A 22,499-nucleotide genomic window follows, 5' to 3' on the forward strand; every position below is an offset into this window, starting at 1 on the left:
GTTGAATATTGTTTCAAGGCCATTTCTTTTACTTTGTATAAAGAGAAAAAAACACATTCTCACAAATTAGCACTGAAAAGAAGCCATCAAATTAACCAACACCCTTTCTCTGAGCTGTTTGCAGGCTGTCAGTTCAGATTTATACTCATTTTGTCTTTGATTAGTTAACCCTGCATTTCTTAGCAAACAATGACACCTGCCTTCATTTTTCAGGGATTCTTCCAATCACCTACATTATTGTGTACACAAGCAAAAGCCATGTTGGCATACACTGTTATATTAGTTGTGATTCATTTTGTACTCATAAGAATAACTGTGACAATGTCTTAGGACAATAGGATTGTTAATAGTATAGTTAAATCAAGGTGTGGTTCTGCTAGACAACAACGACCTCTCTGGGATTCAGGGAAAGCCCAAACTGAAGTAGAGACCAAATATTCCTGAGTGTTACATTGATCACAGGTAAACATATTTAAATATGCAATCTAAATATGTGTTAACATTAATATATAACCTATGTATTTCAAGGGTTATTCCACCATTTATTGAATGCAGAAGAGTTCACTGTAAACATTTGTATGTCAGTGAGGTTTATATCTCCCAATGTGGTTCCTGGTGCCAGTGGCCTACCTGTGCTTAAAATCAGTAAGCAACACAGGAAAATGCTGTGTGTGTGTGCCTAGCAGACCACCATACCCTTGTTTGTGAGTAGGGTTGCCACCGGGCTGGTATTGCACTGACCTGTAAATGATGGCCTGTGAAATGGCTGGTTAAAATTATTCTTGATACCAATGTTATTGATAGGGAAAAATGATAAAAATATAGGAGGGCCAGTATTTTTTTCAAGAAATAGTGGGAACACTATTTGCTAGTGACTGCAGAAGCATCCAGTACATTGCCATTGCTTGGTTTTAGGCTACATAAAACATTTAGACGTATTTAGAAAATGTTGCTTTTTCTAGTTTTCTTTTAAGTATAGACATCACCTTCCTCCAGCAGGATTAAGTGGATGTATATTCCAACCCCCTCAGGCAGTCAGAACAGATGTGACACAGGAGTGCAAACAGAAGGAAAACATGACACTTTCTCCCTGTTATTAGGCCCAAGCATATCCTTTGTAAAACTGGAAAACTCTCTCCATGGCACACTTCAGTGCTCCTTTGTACTCCATGAAAAACATTTGTTTTCAGCAAGTTTTAAGAACCACTTATTTCTCAGCACAGTGTCTGAGCAGGAAAAAAGCTACATGGTAACCCAAAACGAATACAATGATTAATATTAATGGGAACTTGGGTACCAAGTGCAGATTCTTCTCATAGTTCTTATTTAACAGGAGAGGCATTTTTATGATTTGCCAAAAAATATTTTTCACATCTGCTCAACTATGTCTGTCATATGCTTCACTTGAATAGAAATAAATTGGGGGAAAAGAGAGAATTCCATATGCAGTTACCTTTGGTACCCATGCTTTGTGCAACATGGATGAGTTAGGTGTTGCTGACCTTGTCCAGTGTAACTGCCATCAAAACAGATGTTATCAACTTATGCCTGAAAACACTATATAATGCTGTGTAAACTAGTGTAGTCTAAGGGGCATATTTATTATGCGGTGTAAAAAATGGTGCGAAAATTCGCCACATATCACCAGGCTTCGCCATGTAAAAACTGGCATAAAATTGTAATTGTTTTACGAGGTTTTTCTTCTGCCAGAACTAACGTAAAATAACGGCGTAAAATCTGGCTTTCGGATGGCGATCTTCTCTGTTTATTTATAAAGCCATGGTACAAAAATTTGAGATAGTAATTTGGAGCCCACACATGTAAAACCAAAACTACATTATATTGGTGCATGCATGGCTAGCTTTATTCCTTCCAGTCACCAGTTTATTGACTCATGTGTGGGGCTCTCCAACAGGTCTGCCTGACTGATATCACACTTCTCATATGATCTAATTGATTACTGATGGTCTCACAGAGGAGAAGGCTTTGCTTACATGATAATCAACCTGTGTGTAGCCAGATTTACTGTACTTAAAGGACTCAACATAGGTGCTAAAGTGCAGTTACCCATAGCAACTAATTAGCAATTTGATTTAATAGCGTACTGCCAGTTAGAAAATACAAACAAAGTTCTAATTGGTTTCTATGATCAAATCCATCGGTGTAATTTAGCACCCAAATAAATAAACAAGTACACAGTAGAAGAGGTAGCAAGTATATTTATTAACTTCTTATATATAGAATGGGCTTGCACACAAGTAACTTCAAGCACAGTGGTTTTATCAAAAGAACTACTTTATAGAATAGTTTCAAGAAATAGTACAAAGTAAAACTTAATATAATTAATACACATTGAATCAATTGGTTACATCTATACAATACAAACCACTGATTGTACACTAAAAATAAAGTATACAGGGAAGAGGATACTGTTGCCAAAATGAGAATTACCCTGTACAGAAAGCTCAAGGGGAATTCAATTCTCAATGAGAAATCCCCTTGAGAAAGACTTTATGTGCCGAAATGAGGGGGGTAATTCGAAGTTAATCTGAAGTTTTACTTTGTGCTATTTATTGAAACTATTCTATGAAGAGATTTTTTGATAATACCACTGTGTTTGGAGTTACTAAAGTGCAAGCCCATGCTATATCTAAGAAGTGTATAGATTCAGCTGCCTTATATTTGGCCTTTTTTTGCACCTAACCATGATCCTTATATGTTGGTATTTTTTTACTAGTGTACCCTTTATAGATTTATATTTTGTGAGCAATCATATTATTATAGACAGAATCATATATTATAGACAGAAAAGGAAACCTGGCAACCTTGCAACCTCCTTATGTATGTATGTATGTAGATTTTTATTTATACAGTGCTATTTGTATGTGGTTGGATAGACTGTAGTATGGTGGAGCTGTAGGTCACCAATAGCAGGAAGGATGCAGTTTAGGGATTCCTGATAGAAAGGAATACTAGGACACATATTAATTGCAGTTTTTGGTATTAAAAATTGCATCAGTAACATTATTTTCTGCTCATCATGACAATATATACTGAGCTGCCATGCATTTACTACAGTTAGATGGTGTGTTCCCCCTGAGCAGAGCAGGGGCTGTGCATATGATATCTTGATAAGGGATTATCCCTGACACTTCTAACTGAACCAGATAAAGAGCTGTACAAACCATAAAATATCACTGATTATCATTTTCTATTTTGTTCATGGTTGTCAAACTGTATAACTGTGCATAGCCATAACAAATGGTGCCCAACTTGTTTCTGTGTCTGGCTGCAGTGCTTCTTTGACATAAACCTGAAACAGCAAGTCTGTCTTGCTTCATTATATGTCCTTACTGTGCCTATCCTAGTGCCTACAGCAATATGCACACTGGTAAATTCATCATGTATTTGTTATGTATTTCAGCCTGATGCCCCATCCATGGATGGAGGAAGGGAAAACCAGAACACTGAAATATCTTCAGGCCCCAGCAACAACCAGCAGTCTGTGACAGGAAGCACCCAGAGTTTCTTTGCACCCGCAGGAGCAGAGTCTGCTGGGACCTCTGCTGCAGCCTCTTTCTTTATCAGGTAAGTCAGTATGAAATACTTTAAATAATAGGTTATACTGGGGAACCTCAATATAGCTTTCTGTGGGTAATGTCATCAAATGGTGTGGACCTAGTATGGGTATTTTTATTCTGTCTCACATATATGTTTAGATTATTGAACTGGCTTTACTACCCAAACTAGATGTTGCCTTTGTTTCCAAAGTAGGAATTATAATCAGAGATCCTTAGATAAATTAAATATTCAGTTACCATAATACCAACTATGGTAAGGGAGTTAAATTAAGAGAGGTTAAGGTATCCAGTGCATGAACTGTTGAATCTACTGGGGGCTCAGTTACTAACTGGGTGCTGGTGAATTAACCTTTGCCAGCCAATAAGAGATTTGTTTTCAGTATTCAACCACAGTAGACCTAGAAATCAATTTATTGATTGGCAGCTATGGGATACTGCCCTGGAGCAAATTTGCCAATTGTAAGTGAATCTCACTATGTTTACTGGGCCCTATCCCAAAACAAATTCCAGTTATTTTGCAGTTTACTGACTTCTTTCACATTTTACATATTTTCTGTGCTAAATTCCTCAGCCAGGCTTGCCTGTGATATACATCTAATGTGTAGATAGATTAAAATGACAGAACTGAATTAACTCTCTCACTGGCTGTGGATTAAAGCATTTCATTATTTACTAATGAACAATAATGTTATACATAATGTGCAGGTCACTATCCTATCAACGTCTCCTGATGGCTTTCTGGTAGGCATTTGGCCATTACATTGGCCATAAAATAGAGTCAATAATTGAGGTTACTCATACTGCAAACACCTTATCAGCTGCAGGCGTAGAGAAACAGCTTTGAATTACTCAGTGTGCTGATTGTGTTGTGACTGAGCATATGATTAAGGTATTGAAGCAATATGCTACTAATGAAACACTGGAATATATGCAGCAATCGCAGCACAGCCTCTAAATGAATGATATGTGTTGTTCGGCACATCACAGTTTTCAATTAGTTTCAATAAATTGGGCCTAAAATCTAACATTAGGGAGGCCAAATGTTTCCAGCTGGCACAAGTGCTCTTTTTGTGCAAGGCCTAAAACAGGGTTAGTGAGGTGCATATGTATACGCTGCTTATTATTTGCACTTGTTAATCAGCAATATAATTCCATACTATCAGACAGGTGTGCTAGCAATGGAAATGGTCATATTCAAGAACTAAATGGCACCTAAAGCCTCCCATCCATATATTTAGTCAAATGGCATCTCTTAAAGAAATATAGAATGCTTTGCCCGTCCTCATTTTCCTAGTGCCGCCCATTACTAATGCATTCATCCTGCCATCCACTTGAGTGAAGCACCTGCCCTCAAACCACAGAAATGGACAGACTTCAGTTGCCCTTCACTATGGAGTTGCATGAAAGGCTGGCTACCATGTGTGTGCTCAGTTTGCCCATATCATTTATTACCAGTGTTCTCAAGTATGTATGGCATGTGTCTGATGTGAGCTTTAAATGCAGTGAACTTGTCAAATATTTATGAAAACTGAATGTGTCTGGCTTTAGAAAATGTAGAGATATGTACCCAAAATCCATCAGTTTTGTGTTTATTTGGAAAAATATTTATCCAAATTCATACTCTAAAGTGCCAGTTAAGTTGTTCAGTACTTTAAAGTGTGTTTTAGGGTTTGAATTCAGGAGGCTGAATTTTGTAAAGATTTGTAAAAAAGAGATCCTGACCTTAATTCTGGATTTGGTACATTCATAATAAATGCTGATTATCATTTTGTAACACCACTGCAAAACATCTGTACAATGCAGATTACAACAGTGTTGTCCAACCTGCCTGGTAATTAGGGAGAACTTTACATTTTTACCTTATTTAGAGGAGGGCTGTGGCCATATTGATTAAAGTAGATAGACCTGACCTTATCCTCTCCATACATTGCATGGTTTGTGAGTGCATACCCTAATGACTTACTAACGTACTTAATCTGGCTGATTCTACCTTGAATATGTTTCCTGTGTGGTAGCCCAGTTTCATTCCCCATAGAGAAACTCTTCTTAATGCCCCCTTTTGATATTTAGGCAAATACCCTCTTGTGTACCTATAAGCAGATGACCAATGACAGTGAGTCAATTAAGTGCTTTACTTCCTAAGTAAAATAATTATAAAAACAATTTAATAAAGGAATGTATGTAATCCCCAAACAGTCAAATCTCCAGAAAAGTGAGATCCCTGTGGACTGTAGACCACCAGCTGGACATTTTTCCAGTAACTAGATACTCCAATACAGGCTGCACTGGAAATAGAACAGTAATTACAGCACCAAAGAGGAATTTTATAGATAGTTTTAAGTGCTTAAAGAGAAAATAGAGTCCCCCTTTTTGAAATGAGCTCATTCAGTTGATCTTATGTAGGTGCATAAACATTATCAAAACTTCCAAAAACAATTATAAATTAATTATTTTTTAAAGACACTCTCACTGCTTTTTGTAGTGGACAGTACATAGATTTCTCTGGAAAGCAGTTAGCTCTCTATCCACTATCGTCTCATTGGCTAAACCAGGCTTGTCTAACCTGCTGACTTTCAGGTTTTTTTACTGACAGGTATGGGATTAGTACTTTGTGTACACATGAGCATTCGTGTGCTTTTCTATGCCATTATGCCAAGTGCTGCAAGTGACCTTAGCCAAAATGAAGCTGAAGCAAGGCATAGACCTCTGAGAGGGACAGGGATGCTATAGACCCCCTCATTCATAAGTGTGACCTCTCTAAAGCATTGGGAGTATAAATACTGGTTTTATTTGTTTTTAACTTTAAAGTATAGATTAAATTAAAAGATAAATGCAGCAAAGTTTTTAGATTCTCTTTTTTATTGGAGAGAATACTGATGATAGGCATGAAATAACCAAACCATGTGTGCCTGTAAAGCCTGTTATTTTCACTTGCTAGATGACTGCTGGAGGATACAATGTGCCAGGCAGATGGCATTTGATCTCATTTAACAGACGTGTTTATTTTTTAGGGGTATCTTGCGCTCTGCCATCCAAGTGTTATCTAAGAAACCTTCCCTCATTGAGGTGCCTCCACTTCACTGTTCTTGTAACTGTGTTGTTACAAACCATACTCTTTAATGAGCTGCAAAAATCTCCTCCAATTTTCAGTGCTTCTCTAAGGAAAGAATGAAACTAGCGACTAATAACCCTTCAGCATATGAGCAGTGAAATTAAGGCTGGCTAATTATGTATATGTAAAGATTACTGGTAATCACCAAGTCTCTAACACTCTGTTCAATTGCCTCTGTAACAATAAATGATCACTAATTCCACAGAACAACAAGTTCTCTGAATTAGTAGGCAAAGACATTCTGGCATTCTAAATGCCAGATACGTTAAATATACAATGTAGTTTTGTTTTCTATAAATTCCATGGAGTCCTCTAAACTGTGTAGACAGAATAATCATATCTAAAAACACAGCTTATAAAATATTTATAGTGTTTGGAGACAATAATAAAGAATACAGTTTATAGTGCATAAGTACCACCAGAATAACATATGACATACACAGTTTTTAACCCCTTAGATTCACCCCTTTAGTGACCAGGAGTTATTTGTTCATAAAAATGTTCATAAAAATGTCTCAAAATAAAACATCACTAAAACAATTCCAGTTCAAATCATAAAGTCTGTAAAAGCAGATTCATATCCAACTCCACAAGCCCCCAGGCTGCAAAAAGAAAAGTTTCTTAATGCTTCACCCTCACAGCATTGGATTTTGCTTTATTTGCTTGTCTTGAAGGTATTACATGCCATACAACTGTCACCCATTGCTGTTTGGTACTGCAGCAGAGAGGGTGCTGAGTGCCCCACTTGTACTGTATGTCATCTCCTTAGAGCAGACAGTCTCAAAGCTGTTTGTCCTCCTAAAATACCAAGTCTTCTACTTATAATACAAGATGATTAGTTCTAATAAAATGTCTTGTTTTCATTTTCTTGGCTGTCACTGGAAAAATGCATACATCTGCCTGAACAAAGTGAGCTGTTAAAAAGTTCTCCTTTTCGCTCGGGAATGCATCAGTGGTTGGGTAAATAAATAATCAGTGGGTGCCATCACCAACCACAAAATGATTAATGAGAGAGACATAGAATTCTTGTTTCAGATGATTAATTACCCCCTGCTTTACACACATACACATCCCCAGTAGTTAACAAAAGATTGAGCTAAGATAATACATACATTCAGGCATACTCCAACGTCTCTCTATTTTGTCTAATGCTTTGTAATGTTGCTTATTTAAATATTTATAGTGTATTCATTAAAGTATTTTGACTTTTTTCATTCTTATAGTAAGGGTTAAAAGGTTTTAAAACCCCTAGTCATAAAGTTGTACATAAAAAAATGCATACTTTTCAACTGAAACATTGACCCAGGGTAATAAAGCTTTTTTTTTTTTTTTGCTGACTCTGTAAAGATTTTTATTGACCCTAAAAAGATTCTGTGTACCTTATTTTTGCCTTAAGAATTAACTATAGGACATAGTGGAGGTAAATAGTGGCTCTGTAGGAACAGATACAAAGAAGATCAAATATATAGATCAGTCTGAAGGGCTGGGTTGCAGTTATTATTCTAACATTTTCCAATACAGGTATTGTTTGTAGGGAAGTAAAAGAGGTAGAAAATAACATAAATAGTCCACTGATGTCAGATCTAGCCAACAGAAACACTGACTGACCTTGAAAAAAAAAGTCACTGAAATTACACAGTCTGAAATTATAGGCTGATAGCTGGAGAAAAGACTGAACAGAGAGTGATGGTTTATAGCAATGACAAAATGTTGTGTATGGCATTAGCAGCTGGGGTGCAGGGGATAGTTTTCTCTAAGGAAATGTGGCTGATAATGCCCTTTTAGTAAGGGTTGAAAATAATAGAGAGTTTTTCAGGTTGCCAGCAGACAATGTTCCTAGTTGGTGCCACTTAGCTTTGTAATGTAAAGATTAGTTAAGTGACCACATTCCAAAAGTTGCAAGTCCCAAAGTTATTCAGAAGTACATTCATATACACTTTTTTCAGAGTTCCTTTATCTAGTTTTTGCCCATGAAGTCTGCAGCCTCCTATATCTGTATTTCGTGACATCATAATATGATGTTTGCCAATCGCTATATCTTATCATAGGAAGCTACAGAGTGGTATCATACTTTACAGGCAAACTTCTCACTATAGTAATGTTGTCATCCCTTTACATGGTTATTGTATTTATGTAGTAATGTTTAAAGCCTTTCAGGCATATAATTTGCTTACTTGGGGGCTTTAAAATCAAAGTTTGCATGCCAAAAGCATGAAATAATTGACCTGGCAGTGTAACCAATGCCACAATTCTTTGAATCAGAGTACCATGTTTCACACTGGTTCCTAAACCCACAGGACCAAGCTTTTCCCTAGGTATATCCTGAATTTAGATTAAATTAAGGCCTGATCATAAGTAATTCAAGAATTTCACCTTGCTGCTCCAGTGGCATCAGATCAATTCCCTAGCTGCTGTTTTGTTTACTGTTATTGTTACTGGGCAGTCTGGGAAGATAATCATGGTTCAGGTTAGAGACTGTCTTTTGTCACTTTATATTTGAGTGCCTCAGGATATGTTATAAGTTTGTTTTATTTCTTGCACTGACACTGAGCTGCAAGGAGATGAATCTCTAGGGTGTCATAAAAGACAACTTCCATTAAAGTGGAGAAGAGTTAAATAAAAAGCAGTCAGTAGATTTTAAAACCAAGGGGAAAAGTAATAAAATCCTATTCTGTAGTGCCATTAATTGGAAAGAGGGAATCACATAAGTTTATGAACTGTCGCCAGGACATACATAAATTTTTGCAAACTGTGGCCGATTAGAGATTTTTTTTCTAACAGATGGTGCAGGTCAAAAATGGAATTGGCTCTGAGAGCATATCTAGAAAGCAATCTTGAAAAGAGGTGGCGACAGAGCTATTTAACCCTATTTCATCTGGTTAACAAGGAATGTATTAAGACCTATGGCATGTTAGCTTACAACAAAACAAATACTAATGAGTGAAACATTCCAAGCTAAGACTATGGCTATTGTGGACACAACATAGGGAAAATTAACTTTGGCTGAATTAGCTTTATTGGCATATAGTCTATAATAACTTTAGGGTTCTAAATATAGTGGAAGCAGATCCTACTACTGCTGATGGCCCAGGAATGTAGAGAGGTCAGTTGGACCATACTATTCTGCATGGATAAATAAAGCAACAGTAATATCTGTTTATGTCTCTTAGAGGTGATGATCTATAGCAATTTGTGAAGTTGCAAGGTACACTCTGCCCATAAATGTTAAATATACTGTATATGAATACTCTGAGCACACAGCAAGTTTGTGGCTCCAATGCTTTCTAGGGAAAAACAAGGTATATTGTAGCTAATTTCTGTAAGGCCTATCACAGTTTAATGAATGTCAAAGTCCCAGTGCTCTATTTGCTATAAAGTACAACAGTCACCTGTCTAAGGATCTTGGGAATAGTAGTTTACAACAACCCAATGTATTGTGTATATTCCTTAATAGTCAAAGCCCCAGTTAATGAAAACAGATTCCTTCATTTTCCTGTTATGTAGAGGGGGGGTTTAATTTGCTATGCTCTCTGAACAGAAGTGTATTTATTAGGGCACGCAGCTCAGACACCCCGCAAGACTCATAAAACTGAATGGACATCGTTAGCAGTGCTGTAAAGCATTCATTTTCTTCCCATCCACAAAGAATGCTCATTCACATGTACTTTAGTTTTATTGTCTTGGAATTTCCAAAACAGAACTGCCTTTTACTGCCCCTCTGGCATAATTCAAGGAGCCTAAATTTTTATGGCGTTAGCCATTAGCACATTATCACTACAGATATAAGCATATATACAGTGTGGGAAGAAGGGGAGGGAATGTGTCTGCCCAGGAGCACACATTTAGAATATATATAAATATAACTGAAAACTATATTAGAAATTAAATTGCATTCTTGCAACATCTTATATTCTTAATACTGCACATATATGAGAATCTTTGTTATACAATAGGCTTAAAGGAACAGTAACACCAAAAAATGAAAGAGCTTTAAAGTAATAAAAATATAATGCACTGTTGCCCTGCACTGGTAAAACTGGTGTGTTTGCTACAGTAACACTACTATAATTTATATAATAAGTTGCTGTGTAGCCACGGGGGCAGCCATTCGAGCTGGAAAAAAGGAGAAAAGGCACAGGTTACATAGCAGATAACAGATAAGTTCTGTAGAATACAATAGTGTTTTATTATCTGTTATCTGCTATGTGCCTGTGCCTTTTCTCCTTTGAATGGCTCCCCCCATGGCTACATAGCAGCTTATTTATATAAATCATAGTAGACTTTCTGAAGTAAACACACAACTTTTACCAGTGCAGGGCAGCAGCACATTATATTTTAGTTACTTTTATACACTTTCATTTTTTGGTGTTACTGTTCCTTTAAGGTCTCATTCTTCTACAAGGGTATGCTATTCTTAAGTTTCCATTTATTATAGGACTAATTTGTTGGCTGGATGGAGTAGTTGTACTTGTTGAAAGAGCTTTGACAACCTCAACAGTCAGCTGCCCCACCTAGGCGCCTCAGAGCAGTGGCTGCAGGGTCCATTTAAAAAAAAAAAGTTCACTTTTTGAACTTGTAGATACTCCTGGGAGTCCAGCTTGAAGGCTAAGTAAGGCAAGTTTTCAGTGCACTAATATGTTCTTTAAAGTATGGATGAAACAACAGCAACATTTTGATATACAGGTATGGGATCCCTTATCCGGAAACCCGTTATCTAGAGAGCTCCGAATTACGGAAAGCCTGTCTCCCATAGACTCCATTTTAATCAAATAATTCAGAGTTTTAAAACTGATTTCCTTTTTCTCTGTAGTAATAAAACAGTACCTTGTAATTGATCCCAACTAAGATATAAATAATCCTTTTTGGATGCAAAACAATCCTATTGGGTTTAATTAATGTTTTATTGATTTTTTTAGTAGACTTAAGGTAATTACGAAAAGATCCCTTATACAGAATACCCTTGGTCCCGAGCATTCTGGATAAAGGGTTCTATACCTGTATCTTTAAACTGAAAATGAGCCACCTTAAACAAGGATGTAAACCAAAAAATAACCACTGAGGTAGGAGGAAGAGAAACTTGATGGCTAATTCACTGACCCCCAACTTCTGCCCTGGAAAGGCAAATTTTTAATTCCCTGAGACTTGGGTGCAAAATATTACGGAGGGAATTTAATAAAAGTTGTAAATGGAAAACTAAATTGCAAAATCAAACAGAAACCATTATTTCAGTTTATTACTAAACTGCCAATTCTTTTTTAAAACCTCCTTGAAGGTATAGTGTGTGGAGCAAAAATAATGATTTCCATCAAGAATCAGATATTCACTGGTGCCAACACTTCCCAAAACATAAATAAATACAAAGAAACAATAGTTCAGGTTGTGAACTCTAATCAATTTTGAACTCAATAGATCTGGTACACACTCACGCCAGTGCGGTAAGAATAAAGAAGGTCGATTTCTCATTGGTTGCTATAAATCAGATGCTAAATTGCTTGTATGTGAGGAAATGAAATTTTATAAACTGAATCGCAAGTAAAAAGAGTGCTTGCTCATAAATGACTATGTCACCACAATAGATATCCACATATGGACTCTGCCTAGGCCAAGGCCAATTTGACATAAAGCATTTGTGTGCTGAAAATTTGCTGGAAAAAGCAGACTGGACAATAAAGAAATTCAATAGTTATTATGCTTGCAGTTGTGTATATTTGTCCTTTATAAATACATGAATATATTAGCATTGCCTATTTACACAACAGAATTAGGTAGTAAAAGTGATAGAGTGTAGGTGTCTTACAAGAACCCTGTAGCTGGACATATTGTATCCTGGCACTGAACAAAGGTGCACATAACGAAGCCATAATTGAATTCTCTGCTTGCTGACAGATGGTTTGTCAGCTTGTTGTACAGTATTTATTGTTTGTGAGAAACAGCAAACAGCTCTCTAACTTCTGCGTAATAAATGTTAAGGCTGAACTTAAACAATTCAGTACAGACGCTTGGTTTGATCTGCTGTGAATTAAATGCCATGCAAGTTTTCCCTGTCTTCCCGAGAGCTGTGACAAATAGTATTTCCATACAAGTAGAAAATCTCTCCTAGAAAATGACAGCTTGACCTTTTTTTTCATTGTGCAGCAAGATTGTTCTTTTCTGTTTTTTAGATAATAATTTTAATTTCCACTAGATCATTATTATCTCAGTTCAATTACTACAGACCCATTAAAATGTGCCTCCCATTTCAGATACATTTTTAAGCCATTAGGGAAAGATAAGAAATATGAAATGAAAGTATACTGTTCTTTAATAATAATAAAATAATAAAAGGACACTGATTTAATGCCATTACTAAATCTGGGACTGCCATGTAACAAGGCATTGGAAAATACTGCACTTATTAAAATGGGGCTGTAATTCTGTAGCTAAATAGCAATTCTCTTTTGCAACTTTTTACACCACATAATTGCATTTTATAGCTCTGTATTCTATTTATGCATAATTCTTTAATTAAGCTTTTTTTGAAGTCCATTCTGTATAACTATGTAGTTATTATGTGTTCTCTTATCAATACATGCAATAATAATAATAATAACTGCTAGAAAATTATCAAGCCACTACTGCATACAGGAAAGGATCATTATTAACCATTAATAGGTGCTTTCTCACATTCTACCCCTTTCTAGTAGCTGCTAGTCATCATTAGATAGTTTCTATTGGGCTCTTCTAAGCAGAGGTTGCAGACTTTCTATGGTGCTAGTATATGAGTGCTCTCTACTATTATCTTGTGTTTCTAAAGCTTTACTGGCCCTAATTGTCATATAGTTACTTATACAGCAGCAAAGAAGTTAAGGTATAAAAAAAAAGAAAAGAAAAAAAACCCCATCTACTTTATTTGAATACAGCTGCTTTGCTTGCTGATAGAGAAAATGAATTTTGAGGTTGTGCAGCAGTTGAAGTGCCTCAGAGCTGACACTCTACACTTTAGCTTTTCATAATAACTGGCTTGTTTGACGACCAAGTGAATCCAGTTTGTGCTTATTTGAAAAAAAATTGTAAAGTAGCAACAGCAATAAAGGCAGCTTCACACGCGCTTTTCCAGATTGGGGTTTGGGAGTTATAGAAGGATGTTAGGAAGGGGTCTTAAAATGTTTGGGTTTTAGCTGGAAAGTTGCCAGTCACAATGAGTGGGCAGTCAGGATATTTTGGGATTATGTTTTGATTTGCTGTTTTTAGCTCTATGCTATAGAGTCTGACAAAGGCAGCCTTTTAATGTTATGTAAATCTATTATTTTACATTTGGACTTCAGTTATAAGACACTGAATGTACTCCTATATTCTGTATAGTTTCTTCACGTGATCAGTCAAAATCTTTCATTTATCAATCCATCATGTCTGTCTACCTGTTTTAACATTTGAATGCTAATTAGTGGTCTCTTTCTTGAACATAATGATGCTTTGTTGACTGACTGAACTAAAGGAGCTTACAAAATTGACCATGTCAACCCTCTGTCTACAAATCACCATTACACTCCAGGAATGTTGATGTAACAAACGGCGCCCCATATACTACAGTGAATGTAAATATAGAAATGAATGTGAAAGATACATCATATATTATTTGTGTTTTGTCTTCCTTTGTACCCAAGATTCTCAAGCATTTCAACTGGGAAAGAAACAATGTTATGTTATTAGATATTTGTGTTTTAATATAAAGATGCTGTTATTTATACTTGCCTGGAACAACAGTATTTGGCTTTTTGTCTAGCATTAATACTTTTAAACTAGCAATTATATATTTTCCACTATTAATGAAATGTAACAAAAGATAAAAATATAACAATACAATACAGAGTCTAAAATGGTTAACTAGTGCTTCTCATATACAGTCTTGCCCCTTAACTAGTGCTTCTCATATACAGCCTTGCCCCTTAACTAGTGCTTCTCATATACAGTCTTGCCCCTTAACTAGTGCTTCTCATATACAGTCTTGCCCCTTAACTAGTGCTTCTCATATACAGTCTTGCCCCTTAATTGGACAGCCAGCTAGTGACATGATTGGCCATGCACTGGTACCACATTCTGCTCCTCTGACTACTTTTGCTGATATATAACATGTGTTCACATAGTACATTTTAATGAGAAATGTCATAGTTGAGAAGATAATTAATATACCATTGGGTTTATTTATAAGCACAAGTGCAGCTTCCAAGTGAAATTTCAAGCACAACTTTTCATATTTGTTTTATTACCAATGCAGCATTTTCCCTATGATTCCAGTTTAATTGTGTGTGTGATATAGAGAAGTGCCTGATGCAATTGCGGGCAATGCAAGGTATGACCTTAGATGCAAGTAAAAACCATAGATTAGATTTGCCCATTTGGAGGCCTGGGAACCACATATAGAGCTAAGTGAGTTTCTTGTGCTCCCCAGCTTTCTCAATGGCATCAAAAACTAGGGATGTAGCGAACCTAAAAAAAAAAGTTTGTGAACTTACGCCAAAAAGTGCGAATATTCGCGAACTTTGCGAACCTCATAGACTTCAATGGGAAGGCGAACTTTAAAACCTAGAAAAGCCATTTCTGGCCAGAAAACTGATTTTAAAGTTGTTTAAAGGGTGCCATGACCTGGACAGTGGCATGCAGGAGGGGGATCAAGGGCAAAAATTTCTCTGAAAAATACTTTGTTGACACAGCGTTGCGTAAAAACGCAAAGGCAGCTGGCAGACCTAGCGTAAATACGCAGCGTTTTTTGCTATTTCGCGATATTAGCACCATGGTAACGGGATTTGCTGAAAAACGCCATGTGTGGCTTGTGCAGTGTTTTTAGGCAGAGAAAAAACGCAGCGGAAAAACGCCACGCGAACCCAAATTGCGAACATACGCGAAAAGTTCGCGAACTTGCGAGTTCGCGAACACCCGATGTTCGCGCGAATTAGTTCGCTGGCGAACAGTTCGCTACATCTCTATCAGAAACATCTTTGTATGACACTGTGGTTTTAGCAAAAACCAGCAAAATGTGTTATATTATAATAAAATCCCACACAATATGGACAGCTCTTGGCAATACTCCTTTTGGAAGTAGGGGAGCCTATTTGTGGGACAGTAATTTGGTTAGAGAAGCACAAAAGGAGGAAAGGAGAAAAAGTTCTTGAGCATTTGTGTGTCAGAGCAGCACAAATTTGACTGGATTTAAGTTAATCTGCTTGTGGAATACTAACAAAGGGAGCACAACAGAAACTGATTTAATAGACACAAAGAATAGCACAGGAATGACTTATTATTGTGTTTGAGGCAGAAGACCCGTGGAAAAAGCAGGAAATCTTGTCCTCTTAATCCGCTCTTAAGTGTCAGATTCAACTATGTTTTCCACTGCTAAGCAAAGGAAATGTCTCGAGCTGAATGAGATGTGCCAGGAAAGTACACACAATAATGTAAGACACTTAAACATGTTGTTGTGCTTTTGAGTCTATTCTCTGGTGACCTTTGTGCTGAGAGTATAAATAATGTCCAGAGCTTTCTTTGTTTAACTCAGCAGTTTGTGACAGTTACAACAGTGGTTAAACTTCAGCTACGCTGCATGCTGCATGTGAACAAGCCCATACACAAGCAGAGGTTGAGAAATATAGGTGGATTGAGGGGGGTATGGACTAATACGTTTGTGATAATTGGGGACATGGTTGTTTGGTGGCAAATAAAGTGCATATGACCTCTGCTCATCCAGGGTAGTGTTTTACACAGAAAGGCCATCTCCCATAGACTTTATTATCAGGAAATAATTCAAATGTTTAAAATGATTTACATTTATCTCTGTAATAATAAAACAGTACCTTGTACTTGATCCCAATTAAGATATAATTAATCATTATAGGAGACAGAACAGTCCTATTGGATTTATTTAATGTTTAAATTATTTTTTAGCAGAGATCCAACTTATGGAAAGATCCTTTATCTGAGCATTCTGAGCAGTACCTGCAGTGACTTAACAAGCCAGGTGCTGACTCCAGGGTTGGACTGGGCCACTGGGACACCGGGAAAAATCTCGGTCGGCCCCGGCTCTAGTGGGCCCCGGCAGCCCAAACCCGACCCTAGCGACTCTCCCCCTGTGCGACTACTCCTGCCCCGACGCGTTAAATTTACGCGCTCGGGGAAGGACATCAGGTGGGGGGCCCTGCTAGGGGGGTTAGGGGGGCCCCTCCCGGGGGGGGGAGGCTATGGGCGCGGGCCCCGGTGGGCCCTTCACCCCCCAGTCCGACCCTGGCTGACTCTATAAACTGTTACTAGTTTGATACAGAAGCTTTAGTCCCTAAAGAGCATGCTCCCAGATTTGAATCTTTGCTAAAGCCTGTTACTGGGTGGCTCTTCTGGTTGCTAGCATGTCTTAGCAATATCAGATTGTAACAGTTTAGGGAGATGGCAACCTGTCTTCTACTGGTAAACATCAAAGGAGAAAAAGGAAACAAATTCATTTTAGAAACATATTGGAAATAAAAATGTGTAATGGAAGTGGCAACACTTTGGAATTTACTTTACTTTTCCTCAGCAGAGGCAAACATTATTGTAGCTCTTAGTAATACAGAAAGCAAATGCAATAATGCAATCAAATCTGTATACCCTCATAGTATTATATATGTAACATAACTAATACACATAAATTGTATATTTACAATGGAAATACATGATAAAGATAGACTCCATTGTAGAACAAAAAATGTAAGTAAAAATCCATGTCATTCATTAAGGGCCATTTACTTATTCCTAGGGGGGCAGAAGTCCTAAGAGGAACAGCAAGAACATTTGCTCCCTGGGAATGCAGCACTCTTTATTTCACACCTGATTGGAAATCTGGCACTAGGTGCAGTGCAGAGTGTCAAGGGGAGCAGACCAGTTCTGACCTTAGTGTTTACTATAGGGCAAGTGGTACGGATAGGAGCTCACTACGATCTGCGGCCTCTGCTTCACCTTAACTTGGGTGTCTAAATGATACAAGCTAGGGAATGGGTAGTGGTTGGGAGGGTTGATGTTCCACACCAATACCACTGAGAAAAGCAGTCAGTGCTGTATTTGTTGGGATAGTGGTCTCTACACTCTGAACGTGAAAACGTTCAGCACTGTGAAAAAGCAAAAGCCAGTATGCAAAGTGCAAAAAAATGACAGATTGTGTACCTTTTGTTCCACCCCTAATGACTTCTTCCATAGCTGGATTTTTGTGCAGCTGAGATTGGAATGAAAAAAAGCATCCATATCTGCATAACATGGTGATAACAAGTGTATGTGTCCAGGAAAATATCATTGCTAATTACCGAGCCTGCAGTGACAGCACACAACCAGATATGTCTCATATGTTGTGGTAACTGTTCTGCAGGCATTTTATCAGCCCACTCAAAGAATAGTCTTATCTTTTGAATTTAAATTTTCCTGATAGGATCTTTATTAGTGCGGGGTAACATGGTGGCCAGTACTGTCACAGAAAGCATTGCAGGGGAAGCAGAAATATATATCACATGAAAAATATTGCTAAAATAGACTTTTCTGTGTGCCAGTATCCTGGTAGTATTTATGTGAATGTGTTTTTTTATAGTACAGAAAACATGTTATGAACATGTACAATATCTCTGTTACTGTTATCTCCAAGCAGCCCATCTGGTGTTCTGGTATTTTGGGGACCATTACAGCAGTTTTATGGCATCAGTTAAAATTCTGCAGTCTGACTCAGCTGTCAAGCTGTTAAAGCTGTGAAAAGTTACATAATAATTCCAAACTCTGCCTTCAGAAAGATGACATTATATTTCAGGCCACATCTACCTCTATATATCTCCTTTTGGTGCCTCCGTATGAAATCTGATTAGAATGAATTGACTTGTTTGTTAAATAGGCAGGGATGACAAGAAACATCTGTTCCATTAGTCTTACTTATCCTGAGCACCTGGTAACGTTGCTTTCCCTCTTACTGTATACAGAGCAGCACAGAAGCTCAACTTGTCCTCAAAGCGAAAGAAGTATCATCCTCCTCTTCCTCACTCGCAAGAGTATTCCACATACTCCACCAACTTCAGTGGCATCCTTCAGCTATGTCCACCACCTGCACCTCCATGTTTAATGAGAGCTGTGTCAAAAATCAAGGACAACCCAGGCATTGGAAAGGTACCCATCTCTTTGTATCAGTGTTTGTGTTTATGTATTGCATGGGGGCATTTTATCTTTTTGCAGAAAGAACATCTAGAAAGGCAAAACAAATGAAGTAAGGAAGTAGTGTAGTAGGGGCTGCTACAGATCCTTCTGACCCACTTCATGCAGCCACACTGTATTTACTGTGGATTTTCACATTTAGAAATGATGGGTCTGTCACCAGCAATGGTGGATCCTTCAGAATTACCCACTCATGTTCTATATTAACATGACTTGCTTAACCAATTAGAATCATGTGCGCTGCCATACAATTAGAGCTACAGTGTGGGCAGCACTTCTGGCTTTAGGAGTATCTTGATTGGCTAGAAAATGAAAATGTAATGTCATGGAAAAAACTCCCTCTGTAGTGTGCTGGCTGGAAAAATGCCTTGAAGGGCCACATTTCACTTATCAGTCTCCACATAGATGGTCATGTTCTACTTGATCTCTCCCTGTTAGGATATTTAGCAACCTATTCCAAACACAACATAGCAGGTGGGACCAGTACAAGCAGAACACTTATATTGTCTCCTCTAGTACACAGTGACATTACGTTGCGCATGTTTTTTGAGGTTAAACACTATTTTACATACCTAATGGCATCACAGCCCTTGCACAATCTACCATCATTGATAAATATAATTGAGCAAATTACCCGCTCTGTGTATTAATGTGCTGGAAACATCAAACTGTTCCATCTGCTTAGATAAACTCAACCTTTAAAAGCAATGAGCCAATGCAGTTTGTTCCTTTTAGCTGCTATTTTTTTTTCCTGTGGTCTCTCTGGATGTTATTAAATTTAATGTTGGAATAGTACAAATGATGTCTGAAAGCCGTTTTATGATGACACTGGAAAGGAGTTGGATTATGTTCAATCTCTGCCATTAATGTGCTACTTAAGGTAATTTATCATCTCCTGGCATTAAAAAGACATCCTTTTCTGTGAGAATGCTGCAGAGCATCTTAATTTGCTATTTCCTGACTACCTTAGCATGCGCTGAGGAATTTTTATGTCAAATTTATTTTTTTTCTGCTAAAGAGGGTCTCTATTCAAGTAACTGTGTAGCACTTACAGGAACAGACGTAAAGTGAATGATATTTACTAAGATCCTGACAATTTGCCTACATTACACTGACAGGATCATTTTTATAAAACAGATACGGTTGTGCATAAAAACAGTGTTTCTTTTTTCAAAATCTTGATTTTCTGTTAACTCCTTGGTTCCTGCCTTTATATACCTTATGTGTAAGCTCCACAGCTGAATAAAGACTTTTCATAGAATAACATTTATTCACTTTTTTTCTAATTGCACTTACCCCTTAGTAGCACAGCATGTCTGCAGTCTTAGAAGTCCAGTAGCTACGGCCCTAGTACCTGTATTCTCTGTGCTGTAGTATTAAGGAGTTATTGATATTCTAACACTGGTCTGTGAGGAAGCATTTGGCCCTAATAAATGGCAAGTGTTTTATCTGCAACCTCAGTTACTAATAATAATAAAGCACAATATTCATGGACACTTTGGTGGTGGCCTATTTAGCAGTTTACACTTGCAAATCAGGTGTTAGGACCCCCCGCTGCTCCTTGTATACATGCCCCTAACAGCCACTAATGACTCTAATGACTCTTCTTGCACCAATGCAAAAGCTCCCAATAACCAGTAGAATACTCGTTTTCCAGAACAGTAAAAAAATAGCGTACAAGAGAATTATGGGAAACCAGCTATGGAGCTACGGAAGCTGGAGAAGTGTAACCAAACATTGCAGAAAACATACACAATTTGTTTGTGTTTTTTAGGTTTTCTACAAATCTTCGTGGACTTAGTTAGTAAATGCCCCCTATGTGTATGTGTAAATGTTTAATTTAAATGTGTCCTGTTATCAACCACAATTTGAAGCAATTTTTTTCAATACTTGCTTGGGCAGATCGCCTACCACCCTACAGAACATCAATAATTACAGTACCGTTATGTGTATTAGTGTTGGCTTTTATACAATAGCTCCAGAGGTTCAAGTATTGTACAGAAATGTCTGATATAAGTATCAGATAACAGACTTGCATATTGTGAGAAATGGCTTCATATTAGCATTATTGGGTAATGTACTCATTCCCTTTGGGTAATTGATATTCAAGAGAGCAGTTGTAGAGCTGCCTAACAGCCATTAGATATTTTATTGACATTGAAACCTTATTGACATGCCCTCAATGAGAAAATATTCTTTTTTCATTCCTTACATAAGATAGAAATAGCAAAATCCAAGGTTTTTTTTAAAAGATAAAAATTGCCAGGTGCAGGTCATAGAAGCAAATAAACAACTTGTACAAAATATCTTCCATAAACCAATTTTGCAAAGGTTATGCATATCTGTCAGTTTCAATTAGATCCAATGGAACATATTGGCACTGAACACATAGTTGCCTAATTAGATTTACAGTGCTGTGAAGATGCTAGAAATTTCATTGGGAAACAGGCTGTGAGATTATGGAATGAAGCTTGCTCTCAAAGCGTTACAGATGATACATTATTGCACATGTAAATACCCAAGAGCTTGTGCTGGGAAACCGAACTAATATCTATTTCTACAGAAAGATTTTTATTGAGAGCTTTAATTCAGGTTTTTAGAAGCCTTACACGGGGGGAGGGGGGTTGACTGTTGTGGCAATGGCAAATAGTCACCCCCACCTGCACAATTCAGATCAGATTCAGGTTTTATTGTCATCTCAACCACATAAAAAACCTACACAGTTGGACAAAATTGTTGAGTTTGGGGGGCAGCCTATGAAACATGCTATGAAGAAGAATGCCAAGAAATAAGACCTAGCAAATATGCACTGCCTTTGCGCTGGATGATGATCTTCAAGATCAAGTCTAAAGCTGCACCCAACAGCAAAGCATAGTCCTGAGGAAGGAAGTGTTTTCCCCTTTGAAACTTAACGGTTGGTTGGTTCTGGATGGAGGTTCTGTTCACTGAATCGCTTCCATTATACATTATACACTGGTAGCAAAACAGAAGATAAAAAGCAACAAAAATGCAATGACAATGAGAAGAGTAAGCTCTGTGCTGCAGGTATCACTACATACTTTGGGTTATATTCTGTCCTGCAAATTTCAGTTTGTGGAGTTTCATTAGGCAGACTTTAGTCCATGAAGTTCAGTGAGGTAAGTGTCCAAATTTCTTTTGTGGTTTTTAGTTGAGATTAGTCTGGACTGGAGACTGCGGGTTTTAGTACATAGACTTCTGTGCTGCAGGTTTTATTATCTGGACTTTTGGGGTACAGGTATCAGTGCATGATGCAGATTGTACATATAGTGCTCCCACAGTTAATAAAGCAACACAAGGCCTTTTTTTCCCTTGACAGCTCTTGTTATTTAAATGTGGGTGACCTTGATGCATTGAATTGGTGTATTCTAACGTGCTTCACATAGTGAAAAAGCCGAGGGTTTGTTTGTGAGAGCGAAAGGAGAAAACTGGAAAAGCTGATGTTAGAAATCTAGATGCATGGATGTAGTTCACATTGGGTGGGGGAGCGCAGCGGCTGATGGAAGTGATGACTCAGGATCAATATAGTTTTCTTCTTATTTTTGTCCCGGCAGCTGTAATCTAATAATAGGTGTAAGGGGAATGAAAGGAGAGTAGATAGATGC

General features: G+C 37.5%; 1 protein-coding gene across 4 annotated transcripts in view; it reads left to right on the forward strand.

Moving 5' to 3' along the window:
• kif26a (kinesin family member 26A) overlaps nt 1-22,499 on the forward strand; it is an 89,038-nt gene that overhangs the window by 43,246 nt on the left and 23,293 nt on the right. For all 4 annotated transcript variants that reach the window (XM_004917188.4, XM_004917189.4, XM_002939734.5 and 1 more), the window contains 2 exons: nt 3,425-3,588; nt 18,648-18,831. In XM_004917188.4, coding sequence (XP_004917245.2) covers nt 3,425-3,588; nt 18,648-18,831 — 348 coding nt within the window. The remainder of the gene's footprint in view (nt 1-3,424; nt 3,589-18,647; nt 18,832-22,499) is intronic.

This window comes from Xenopus tropicalis, chromosome 8, assembly GCF_000004195.4.
Source record: "Xenopus tropicalis strain Nigerian chromosome 8, UCB_Xtro_10.0, whole genome shotgun sequence".
NCBI lineage: Eukaryota > Metazoa > Chordata > Amphibia > Anura > Pipidae > Xenopus > Xenopus tropicalis.